General features: G+C 39.5%; 1 protein-coding gene across 3 annotated transcripts in view; it reads right to left on the bottom strand.

The window, feature by feature from the left end:
- The window catches only part of CLCA2 (chloride channel accessory 2), a 37748-nt gene extending 27261 nt beyond the window's left edge, over positions 1-10487 (bottom strand). For 2 of the 3 annotated variants that reach the window (XM_025927257.2, XM_086717448.1), the window contains exons 1-5: positions 10134-10481; positions 9121-9258; positions 6025-6175; positions 2551-2659; positions 1299-1458 (exon numbers count right to left, since the gene is read on the bottom strand). In XM_025927257.2, coding sequence (XP_025783042.2) covers positions 1299-1458; positions 2551-2659; positions 6025-6175; positions 9121-9258; positions 10134-10319 — 744 coding nt within the window. In that variant the 5' untranslated portion in view covers positions 10320-10481. Of the gene's footprint in view, positions 1-1298; positions 1459-2550; positions 2660-6024; positions 6176-9120; positions 9259-10133 lie in introns of all 3 variants that reach the window. The other variant, XM_086717449.1, reaches the window with a different exon arrangement.
- Between the last annotated feature and the right edge of the window lie 2639 nt (positions 10488-13126).

Below are 13126 nucleotides of genomic sequence, written 5' to 3'. Positions count from 1 at the left end.
TTTTTAACTCCTTTCTGTTTATTTCATGACTATGAAACTTCTTGGATTGGATAGTAATGATTAGGTCTTTCAAAGATTCACAAAGATAATGCCTAGTCACGAACAATGTGGATGAATACATGGAATCAAGTTGGGTTCAGATATTAAGGCTATAAATTAAAAATGTAATGGATCAGACAAGAAAAGTGAAAAACCACCTTAAAGTTACAGAAGGACTCCTAGCCTTGACTAAAACCAGACTGAAGAAAAAAAAGTGTCTAAAGAAAAGAATGTGTCCATCTAAGGGACCCTGGTCAGCCGTGGAAACAGAAAACTTCACAGGGGCATGTGCCCATGTGCTCCCAGTACCATGGAAGGGAGACGACACACAGACGTGAGTTTCAGGTCTTTGTGAAGATGGATGGATATATCCAGTCATGAAGGCTGATGCCCTTAAACCTCTGTACCACCAGTCTTCCTCCTTTCTGATTCCATTCTCTCAGAGAGGCTTCTGGGGACAATTTGGCTGTTTCATGCTGCTTCCTCTAGAGAGAGAATGAATTGGCTAAAGGATGCCAGTATTGGATCCCCATGACAGAGTACTATTTTTAAACAATACATTATTTAATAATAATAAATTATCAATAATAAATTATTAATAATAAATAATAAATTATTATTTAAAAATAGTGTTCTGGATTCATACACTAGGCTCTTATCAGTGCGGAATACTGACAAGGTAAGTTTCTGAACCTGCAAAACTAAGGGTTAGTTGACTTGGTAATACCTGGTTTTCCTTTTTAATTTCTTTTTTTTTTAGATGTTTATTTACTTATTTTGAAAGAGAGAGTGCACATGAGTGGAGGAGGGGCAGAAAGAGAGGGCGAGAGAGTCCTTTTTTAATTTCTGTACTATGCAAAACAAGGGAAAGAACTAGGAAACAAAATAAGAGTCGTTTGCTACTTCAAGTGAGAGAAATATAATTGTGTGTTTTATTACTCTTACTCATACACCTTCCTGTGAAAGCACCACTATATGAGCAGTTTATTTTGAGGTTTCCAGAGTACCCTTGTTAAATCACCTTCCCCAGAAAGCAAATAATCACTTTTCTAAAGGAATATATTTTTTGGCGATCATCTTTGGGGCCTCAGTGTTTTTTTGTTTTATCTGTGAAATAAAAACTAGATGAACTCTAAGGCCCTCAAGCCCTAAAACATAGTGAATCTTAATGTCTTTTTGTTTAAACACTTTAAACATTTCGGGCCATCTTGGGAAGAGATGGATGCTGTAGGAGATTTTCATTCCAAGGCCATACTTACAGAAGATAAACTTTGCATGAACATTATCGATGCAGTTGCATTTTGGGTGCTATTGTATATAAACATACATCCTTCTTTAAAAAGTTTACTAATAATACAGTTTTCTTGGGGGCAAGGGCCTTTTTCACACACAAAAATGCCTGTGATGTCTGATGAACACCTTAAAATAGAAAGAGAAATTGGTCTATTTTAGAAATACTTCTGTTTCTTCTTCATTTGGTTCATATAATAATTTGTTGCAAAGCTTGTAGCTTGCAACAAGCTACACATAAAACATTTTAAAAACTATTCTGTTAAGAAAGGTCATTGATTTAGAAATACACTCCACTTTGTTTTAAAGCATTTGAGCTGCATAAGAAATTCTGTATCACCAAAGGCTTTAACCAACTAAACAGGGTCAAAGGAAAAGATACCAGGAAATGGACGTGAACTTTTAGAGGCCCAGGAGACAGCATGACCAATAGTATCCTGAATCACAGTGTCTTTGAGCTCATTGCCATTGGACAAGAGGGCAGAAGAGAATGAACATGGAATGAGGATATTTTAAAAGGATTCTTTCCTAAATGAGCAATCTCAAATTCTACCAAAGGGAATGAAAAACAGCACAACCTTCAAAAGAGAAATATCTTCCAATTGATGATCAAATGATAATTGGTCAAAATCTAGCAAAATTACAGAAGAGGATACATTTTGACCCAGTAATTCTTGGAAGCTACTCAACAGACATATAGCTCTGCCTGCATACATGAGAAATTATATATATATATATATATATATATATATGGCATTATGACCTGCAGTGCTGTTGGTAATAACAAAAAATTGAGAGCAACCCACTTGTCCAGCAATAGGAGACTGGTTGAAAAGATATAGTATATCCATACAATGGAGCATTAAGCACTTATTTTTAATTAAAAAATTAATGAAGAGAAATATATATTCATATTTATTTGGATTTGCTTAAAGAAATACTAAAAAATAAACCAGAAACTAATACAAATGGTTACTGGAGGGGATGAGAGGGAGCAGGGTGAAGACAGTGGTGGTAACAAGATATCTTAGAGTATAACTTTTTATATTGTTCTCATATCTGAACCACATAAATATTTACCAACTTTTAAAAAAAATGAAATAAAATTTAAAAATAAAAGGATCTCTTTCTTGTCAATTAGGTTTTAGCTGCCATCATCAACTTCATTTTAGAGTAAAAAAAAATAAACAATGAATTTTAAACATGAGAAAAAGTACCAACCTTGTTACTTTAATTTGATTTTGCCCGTTTATATAGAAAGGTTTCTCATTGTTGTATTCATCAAACACACCCCAACGGAGATGGGCCCATTCGTGGACAAACACCCTACCTGTGGAAGAGAGAGCTTTTGTTTTAAGTTCCTAAAATCTCAGCAGCGAGCTTTGCTAACTAGTGAACATGTAACATCACTTGACCATATACACTTACTACGAAAGGTTGGAGTGCAATTGCCTCCCGCTTTTCTCTTCCTCACCTATTTCCATCTCCTCCTTTACCCCTGTCATAAAAGAGGCAGTCTGAAATTATGCTTAGTCTTTGTAGATGCAAACAAGTGATTTACTTTGTGCACATCTATTGGGTACTTGTGATGAGTCCCACATTCTCTCATTTCCCCAAGTGAAGCTGCCTAACATGTTTATATTTAGCTTCATACAGGCCTACAGTTTCAGGATGTAGGGGAAAGGGAAAGAAGCATATGTAAGTACAGTGGATTGAATGTTTACATCCCCCTAAAATTCATATGTTGAAATACTACTGCCTCATGTGATGGTATTAGAAAGTGGGGCCTTTGGGAGGTGATTAGATCACAAGGGTGGAGCCCTCATGAATGGGATTAGTGCCCTTATAAAAGAGACCCCAGAGAGCTCCCTCCTCTGCCTTCCATGTTAGGACACAGAGAGGAGATGGTTGTCTATGTACCAGGAAGTGGGTGCCAGACGCTAAATCTTCCAGGGCCTTGAATCTGGACTTCCCAGCCCCCAGAACTGTGAGAAATAAGTCTCTGTTGTGTAGAAGGCCCTCAGTTTTTGGTATTCTGTTAGAGCAGCCCAAACAGACTAAGATACCAAACAAGCAAATAAAGATTTCCTATTCTTTAGTCTGGGTTAGCCAAGCATGCCTATTTTTTTCTCGTAAGTATTTCTCCTCTCTAGAGCAGTGATTGAAACTCTGGGGCCAGGGAGGGATGAAGGAGTAAAAAAGATCCTAAATGTCCTCTCCAGCTTGGATGGTCCTTTATCTTTTATTTTATCTCTGATCCTCCATGTTTATATTTGTCTCCAGCTCTTGGCCCAGGGAAACCCCCATCCTCAGCATCAAATTCTTTCTATCTTAACCTCCACTTCTCTAAATCTTGCATTTCCTTCATTGTTCCCAATCAAAACCACTCCCCAATAAAAGCTTTCCAGATTAACTCCCTCCCAAAGCCCTTTCTTTTATTCTGAATTCTTTTAAGTTCTGGGAACCCAGGAATTGTTTACAGAGTTGACTGAGGCTGCAGCATATTGTGCAATTTCTGGACTGTGGGACAAAGGAAGGGAGGGGAACCATCTAAGCTGAAAGTATTAGGGAAAAGTTTGTGCCTAGTCATGGAATTTAGAAGTGTTGATGAAGTCATCATCTATTTGTGCAGAGATTATCAGCACCTCATAGTTACTGGGGAAAAGACATTTATTTATTTATTTATTAAAAAAAATTTTTTTTTAACGTTTATTTATTTTTGAGACAGAGAGAGACAGAGCATGAACAGGGGAGGGCATAGAGAGAGGGAGACACAGAATCTGAAACAGGCTCCAGGCTCTGAGCTGTCAGCACAAAGTCTGACGCGGGGCTCAAACTCACGGACCGTGAGATCATGACCTGAGTTGAAGTCGGACGTTTAACCGATCAAGCCACCCAGGTGCCCCAAAGACATTTTTATAAAGTGTTTTACAAAGTGTATTTTATACAGTGTGTCGCTCCAGCTCCTGTTCGCATTACAGAGGATAATAAAATCTATTTAGATTTAAATGGGGGTAAAGTGAAAACATAATTTGAAAGGCACTACTGTATGTTAAAATCAAAAACAAAAAATAAGCATGGGATAGTTAGCCCTTGACTTGCTGATCTGTTCTGTGTACAGGTTCTCCCTTAGATCTCATCCACTAAATGCCAGTCTCCAAACCTATGACCCTGACTTCTCTCCCAAACTCCAGCCGTCTACAATCACCACAGGTTGAGCCTATCACAACAGTCCACTGCTCCCCACAATCAACTTTCCTAGATCCAGAGTTGTGAATTTCCCCTTTAAACAGGTCCCTCCTACTTCTGTCATAAACCTGGTGTGTTCCTTAATGCTGCTATACACTCCCCCCCCACCCCATCCCTGGCCTTTCACTCTGTAGCAGTCAGACCTCTGTTTCTTTCCGCTCCCCCACCCCCACGCTGGAATATCTCCCATCACTGAAAGTTGTTAGGATTAAATAACACGAGAAGCAAACAGCACAGCACCTGGCACATAGAAAATTCTCATTGTTCTTTTTTTTAAAATTTTTTATTTTAACCCAAGTTAGTTAACATATAGTGTAATAATGGTTTCTGGAGTAGAATTTAGTGATTCATCAGTTACATATAACACCCAGTTCTCATCCCAGTAAGTGCCTTCCTTAATGCCCACACCCATTTAGTGGCCCCCCTGCTACATAACACCCCTCCAGCAACCCTCAGTTTGTTCTCTGTATTTAAGAGTCTCTTACGGTTTGCCTCCCTCTCTGTTTTTATTACTATTTTTCCTTCACTTTCCCTATGTTCATCTGTTGTGTTTCTTAAATTCTATATGATTGAAATAATATATTTATCTTTCTCTATTTTGCTTATCATGATACACATTCTAGTTCCATTCCACGCTGTTGCAAATGGCAAGATTTCATTCTTTTTGATCGCTGAGTAATATTCCATTATATATATCACATATTTATTATTTATTATATATCTGTATATTTTTTTCATTCTTAATACTCTTTCGTGTCCTCATCTCACTGCCCCCACTCTTTTCAAGTCTTATTGCTTTTTGCCTGGACTTCTAGTTATTCTCCTGATACTCACTTTCCCTCTCATTGATTTGAAGGAGTCAGATCATCCATACAGCCAGGTTCATCTTATACAAACACTTTTTTACTGATTTCACTCCTGTGCTCTTAAACCTTCAGCAGTGACTTGCTAATTTGGGCGTTTGAGGCTCCGCGTCACCTATCCCCATGTGCATTTCAGCATTTTCTTCCACTACTTCACTCCCCATGGTTTCTGCACTATCAGGGCCATGACTGCTCCCATCTCTTAAATATGCTCTAGATTCTTCTGATGCCACTGGTTTATTCATACTCTTGGCACTGTTCTCTGCCATCTTTCCATTTATCAACATGATATTAACCTTGAAGATCCCCTCCATTGTGAGGCCTTTCCTGAGGGCCCTTAGTGCAAACTATCCTCTCCTTTCACTGAATTCTCATAGCACTCACTGTCTGGGCTACGAATCTGGTGTCCAAGTGTTTCTGGCTCACTTTGTCTCTTATCTTTTCATGGGTATGTTGCCTATCTCCCCATCCAAATGGTAAGACTTTAGAAGGTTTCAGGTTCTCTGAGTTGCTTTTCAGCATCAAGCACAAAATATTGCAAACAGTACTGCCCAATGTCTGTTGCTGGATAGGTCGCACTTACCTCGTGGTCCATAGCCAGCTGTTAAGTCATCATTTAGTAGAAAGTTAGATGTGAAATGAATGTGTTTTCCCTCTTTTCCACACCCTCTGTATTGCAGTGTGTAGGGGTCATCTCCGTGTGCCCCATACCAGTCAGTCACGATGACATTTGCCTATATTAAAAGAAATGTTTTACAGTACTCTGTATCCTACCAGTGATGTTGGTGACATGAACATATACATTTGTTAAAACACTTTGAACTGCACTCCTATGATCTGTGCATTTTATTGTATGAATTGTGTTCTAATTTGATAACAGATTTAGAAAATTGTATGTCTTATAGATGGAGTTTAAAACGCACGCACAACTAAATGTCAATGAAATTACTTGGCACTTTCAAAAACATCCGTATTTTCAAAGGTTTGCAAATGCCCGTGGAGCTTTATTATTTCCATTTGACCTTCCCATTTTCCAGATTAAAATTTTCTGAAAAGTCAACACTGTAAAATTCTGACGTTATAAGACACTATAAAATGTAACAAAAAGTTGCACAAATGTTTAGAAACAACAAATGTCACTCATAATTGCACTGTAAAGTGTTATAGCCTTTTGTGAACAGCTTTCTGTGGGTTACTTCATCAGTAGGAGACAATAAGATGTGTTTGTTTTAAGCCTTTCCCTTTCATTCCCATTACCATTAGATCAGCAAAACAGTCACTGTCATGAGGTTGCATTTCATCTTGTACCCTGACAATTTCAGTTATTATTGCTAAAACACAGTATGTTAAGTCCAAAACTAAAGTGAATAGCTATTCAAATAACCATCTAGAGAATATAATTTTACAGACAAAATTGTTTCTTTTACTTTTAGGAAGAAAGATAACATGTTGTCCGAAGACTTTCCCTTAGAAGTATGTTGTTAACTTTTTTTTTAAAGCTGATTTTAGAACTATAGATCTAATATGATCCTATAAGTATAAATCACATTGTCACTATGTGTACCATATGTGTAATATTTTATGTGTGTGTGTGCATGCCACTGAGTAGAAGAAGGTAATATTTTCAGTTTTATTTTGCATTATTTCTACAGTGTTTGAGTTTTTTTGCAACAAGCATTAATTATTTTTATAATAATCAACATTTATTTTTAGAAAGATAAGAATTAAAGCCAGGGCCTTTGTAAGACAGAACCCGCAAAAAGGGCCACAGATGTCATGCCCTTATGCCCTTGGATAGTTTTCATATGGACAAAATCTCATTCCTGTGTCTCACAATTTGTCCTGAAGCTAAAAGGAAGGGGTGCTCCACTAGGGATGAAATACTCAGAGGCTGTTTGGGGTCCATTCTACTATAGACCATAGTAATACAGTTCTTACCTACCTTTTTCTAACCGCCCCCCCCCCCCCCATCTATATTAGGCTATGGATTCACAGGGACAGGAACTACCTTGCTTGTCCTTGTGTCCTCTATAGGGCATAGCATGGTCCTGTATATGATGATCATTCACTGTTTGCTTAATTGACATGATGAGGCTAAAGGAATTGGCATCCAATAGACATATGAACAGCATTCAATGATTATTCTTTCCTTTAATGTTTTGGTCCAGTATTATTCTCATTTTGTTTTAATTCTTTATTTCTCAGCCCTCCATTAGGATCAGGAGTATGATCTGGTTTCGATGTTAGTTGTCTCCAATGCTTCTTTGTTTCACGGAAAGTCAAATTGATTAATGCCATCTGTATAGATAGCTGGAGACAGCATGGCTTGGTGCAGAGAGCACGGGTTTGGGAAGCAAATAGACGTGGATCGAAATTCTGGCTTTGTAATTTACTGTTTGACTTGGGATAAAATCCTTCCCTTATTTGAGCGTCTGTTTCCTAACTTGTGATAATAATTTGGGATAGCAACTAATTTTAGGGTGTGTGAGGACAAAACAATATACATAGCATGCCTGGTGCTTAGTTGAAGCTTCAAAACACTAGCTTTCTTTCCAGTTTATCCCAGTTCCTCTCTTTCTCCTAGCTCCGTGGCCAAGCAAATTGTCAAAAGCTTTCATCTGGCCATAAATCGAGTGTCTGAAGAGCCTCTTTAACTTCTTCAGGACACCGGCATGCTATCTAGATTGCTAGTCCATTTGGTTACTGAGTGACTTCAAAGAAGAACGGAGAATTAAAATAATCTCAGGAAATTTCATGCCAAATGGCACACATGAGGAAAAGGCAAAGCTACACCACATGTCCCAGCCCTTCGGTCTGAGCTGTGGTTGTGGATCTGGAATCCACTCCGTTGCTGAAGACCTGAGCTAAATAAGTGCACACTGTCTCTGTTCCTGCCCCTTCTCGTGGCTGCCAGGGCTGCTGTTCACAGTAACTTCAGCCAGTTGCCAAACGTGTTTAACATTTGTTTACAGCGTGCAGACATAATCATGGATGCCTGACTCTGATCGACAGTCTGTGAGAGTCCTTCGAAGGTTAAGTTCTTTTAGGTTGGAAAAGAAAAGGTAGCCACTCCTCTCCTCCCCACTTTCTTCCTTCCTCCTTATCACCATACTCCTAAAAAGTGTCCTGGACTTGGGCTCATGTGAAATTCTGCGAATTTCCAGAGCTCCTATTCCTGGGAGCTGGAGTGCAGCTTCAAGACAATGGGTGTGACGGATTACTCGCTGCAATCAATCCTTCTCCAGGGCAGGAGAAGTCAGTCATATTTTTATGGCTTATGTTTCTGTCTGGACATGCGTGTCTACTGCCCCAGACAGGATGGGAAAAGAAGGTAGTCGTAACTGGAACTGTTCCCTGCACAGCTCATAGTCAGGAGGATAAAACCTGCTTTTGGGCCTTAAGCAGAAATTTCAGAAAGGAACCTGTAAGTTACAAAGCAGAGACCTTCTGAGAAGCTACTTGGGCAATGGCATTTTGCTTATTTTTTGTTCCATAATTTGCACTCATTTGTTGTACTTCCATGTATTTTGTGAACAACAATCTTCCTAATAATATTACTTGTATATTAACATCAGTTATTTGTTTTTTGCTTAAGTTCTCACTTTTAATATTTGAACACCATGTATATTGGTTGCTTTTTCCCAAGTTACGTTCATTTAAGAAAATCCTGAATTCTTACCTTTTCATATAATTCTTGTTTTACTTTGCTGTAATTATTAGCTTTCCATGTGGTGGGTATTAAAATCTTTATGTTTCTGAAAAACACTCTTCTCTTGGTAGCATTGAATAGATAAAAAGAAGCTTCAGTTATCATTTCCTATAACCAAAGAAAAGAAAAGCTTACCTTGGCACATGTAAATCTTTCATGTTTTGGTTTCCTGATTATACTTGAGTGAGTAATAGTAAATCATAATGAAAAGATTTTAAAGGAGCCCATTTCTTTTAGAGACAGCCTTTAGACTTTGGGAAACCTTGGGAGCAAAATAAATAAACCTCAAATAGTTAACTGGAAGAGATTTTTAGGACACTAATAGTGAGTCTGGGCTTGCCTAAATACTTTTTCCCAGTTTTGTGAAAGGCTTTCAAGCTTTTACCAGACAAATCCCTTTCATGTCACTCCTATGGGCATGTTCAAGACCACACCTTATGATGATACCAATTTCTCTTAAGCAATACCAACAGAAGCTCTAAAGTCATGGACCTATGATCCTTCTGCACCACATTAAGGTGAAAATAGTCAATTACTTTACAGAACATTCAGGTGAAAAGAATTTTGCTCTCAGATTCCCTTTTTGTCTGAGAATTCTCCGTCTCAGGATGAAATCCAACAATTTGATTTTAATAAGCACAATCATGCTTATTCATCAGTCAAACATCTGGTCTTTGTTACCACAATGGGTTATTTTTTAAGCTGCTACCCCAAAAGCAGTCATGTTAGGAAAACAAAAAGGCTAAAATTAGTAGTAACCAACAAGAACAAATCAAGAAGGGCTAGATCAACACTCTGAGCCGAGACTGTGCAGAATTAGATGAACAGACTGGTTTGGCCGTAATTATAATTTTGGGTACTTAAAAGAAATGCTGGTCTCTTTACTACTCAAATACAAATCAGGGAAGGTTGTTAGCTTTTTAAAGAAGGCTACAGTCCTGTTCTAATAGGATAATGGTATTGACTTCACGCTTGCCACTCACCTTAATGTTTGGGATGAGGTTCTGATCTTCAGATACCTGAGGATTGATTGCAATGAGTAATCCGTCATACCCATTGTCTTGAAGCTGCACTCCAGCTCCCAGGAATAGGAGCTCTGGAATTAGGGCCACCAGGAGAGTCACAAACTTCAGACTGCAAACAGGACCCACATTGTCCCGACGGGTCATGTTGTAGAGAAGTGTCCAGTTTACTCACACTGGTCTTCCTGGGTTCATTGCACCAGGTTGTCAGTGGGGAAGCGGAGAGTCTCTTCCTGAACTTGGAAGGTCCCAGAACTTGCAATGAAGGAGGTGCCTTTTTTGCAAAACCTGGGTGGATCTCCCTGAGACCTGCCTCTGCATGTCTTTTTTCCCTAGGCAAAGCCACACTTACTTGTTCTGTGGCTGAACTTCCTTTTGAATCATGGTTGGGCATGAAATTACTCCTTATTCACTGTAGATCTTCTCAGAAGGAAGAGGGGAAATAGGACAAAAGGCGCTTGAAAGAGGGAGGCCTGGTTGGGCTGAAAATCAGAGAATTGGATTGTTCAGTCCACTTTCAGCAGACACACAGAAATCCGTAGTGACTTTTCTCTCCTCATCCTTGACAATCCCTTCCATCAGCACAACAACTTTTCTATTGCCTTTTCTATTGACTCAAGTCATTTTTTGATTGTTGTAAGATTCCCTTGTCTGCTTATTTTGAATATTTAGAAATTCATCCTGCAGCCCTGTCCCTGGGGCCCTTGGAATAGGTCGTCTGGGCAATCTCTCAGCTGATGGCTGAGGGAAGGTATCAGATATCCCCTAGGGAGGGCCAAGTGCCAGGAACCTGGATGCCTGTGTGGGCCACAGAGGCCTTTTCCTCCGCCCTTGCTGCCTTTTCTCTTTGGACCAGGGAAGAGAATAAATTTTTCCTTCAGCAACCCTCTCCTGAGGACAAGGCTGTGATTCAGTCTAACCTTCCATTTTTCCAGGACCTATCACAGGGTCTGCACATAGTAAGCATCATACCTATTTTGCGAGCGATTAATAGTACCTGATAACTACCAAATAATGCTTTAGAGTTTACAAATGAACCCATTTAAATATCTATTCCCTGATGCAAGCATGATTCTTATTTCTATTTTCCTTTTTTTTTTTTTTTTTTTTTTTTTGGTGAAGACACTGAGTCTCAGAAGGATTGAAAATTAGCCAATGGGGGAAGGAACTAACTTTTATTGTGTGATAGGTTTTACGATGCCTATTTTTTCAAAAAAAAATTTCTTAATGTTTATTTATTTTTGAGAGAGAGAGAAAGAGATAAAGCGCAAGCAGGGGAGGGGCAGGGAGAGAGGGAGACACGGAATCTGAAGCAGGCTCCAGGCTCCGAGCTGTCAGCACAGAGCCCAATGTGGGGCTCGAACCCACGAACCATGAGATCATGACCTGAGCAGAAGTCAGACGCTTAACTGACTGAGCCACTCAGGTGCCCCTACCATGTCTATTTTATGGGTGACAAAACTAAAGCTCAGAAAATCTAATTTGTTCAAGGTTGTACAAGCATTGTCATAGTGCTAGAATGAGACTGACTGGCTCCAAATTCCATTGTTTTTCACTATATTATGTTTTCTTGCATTCTCAAGGAACTGGAAATAAAGTGACCAGAGCTGTGACATTGAGGGATAGTAAAGGAAATTTTTCTCCTGCTATCTCTCTATTTGGAAACTCTTGTTTCCAGTCCTGGCCTGGAAGCCTGAGCTGAGCTTCCTAAGTCAAATCCCCTCTTTCATGCTTTCACAGCATCAAATGCCTCCCCTTTGAAGTGTGATTATAGTTACAGTGTCACATTCATTTTGTGTAATTTGCATAGTTGTCTGCTTTCCATGAAAGGCATATGAGAGAAGGCATCGTGCCCTGTTATTATTACTACCTCCTGAGCACCTACCTCAGTAAACTCTCAATAAATATTTGTTGAATGAAGGAATAAATGGAGTCAGGAGAAGAAAATAAAAGCTTGATTGCAAAAGAGCCCTGGATTATAGTGTGGAAATGCTCCCCCCTGCAACTTTATCTCTTCTAGAAGTATCTCTTCTAGAAGTATCTCTTCTAGAAGGTACCTCTTCTCTGAAGCAGTTTTCCTCTTGCTCCCTCTTGTCAGAAGGGGCTCGGGTATTGGTGCTCCCCAGGGTATGTAGGAGAAGGGAATGTCTCTGGTAACCACACAGCTGTCAGAGTTGCTCACTACACAGCTAGAGGTCAGCTTAGCTGTCTTGTCTTCCCAGGCTAATGCCCAGCTGTGGATTTTTCCCCCACACCTCTCTCTGTGTTACAGAGTGGAAGCCCAGAGGTGTGGTGACTCTGAAGGATTTGCCTGTAACTGTGACTCATCGATCAACGGTGAAATTTATTTTCAACTTTTCTTGGCAGTTTATTTTCTTGTGCCAATCTCTTGTGCTGAGATTATTGGCATCAGTAAAACAATATGTTCGGGGAACCTGGGTGGCTCAGTCGGTGAACCATCCAACTTTGACTCAGGTCATGATCTCACGGTCTGTGAGTTCGAGCCCCAAGTCTGTGCTGACAGCTCAGAGCCTGGAGCCTGCTTTGGATTCTGTGTCACCCTCTCTCTCTGCCCCTCCCCTGCTCACACTGTCTCTCTCACTCTTAAAAATGAACAAACACACACAAAAAAAACTAAAACAAAAAAACCCAATATGCTCAAAAATTAAAATCGTAAGCCATACTAAGAGTAGCTTTCCACAAACAATCAGATAAGAGTTTCTTCTCGCCACTGTCCACACTTGTGTGAATTGTTCTCTGGCTGCGGGGACCAGTGAAGGCTCTCTCTCTGTCTGTCCTTAACAACAGCTACAGTAGCTGCCACAGCATGTGAGGTGGAATGCTGGCTAGTGACTGTGGGCAGGTTTATAAAGAACAGCCGTATGTGAACGGTCTTGTCCAGTTCACCTGAACAAGGACACTCAGGCTTTGCTCTTCCTAGGTTGAGGGCCTAG

Source organism: Puma concolor, chromosome C1 (assembly GCF_028749965.1).
Source record: "Puma concolor isolate L17-30 chromosome C1, mPumCon1.1.hap2, whole genome shotgun sequence".
Lineage (NCBI taxonomy): Eukaryota > Metazoa > Chordata > Mammalia > Carnivora > Felidae > Puma > Puma concolor.
This window is presented reverse-complemented; position numbering and strand designations above follow the sequence as displayed.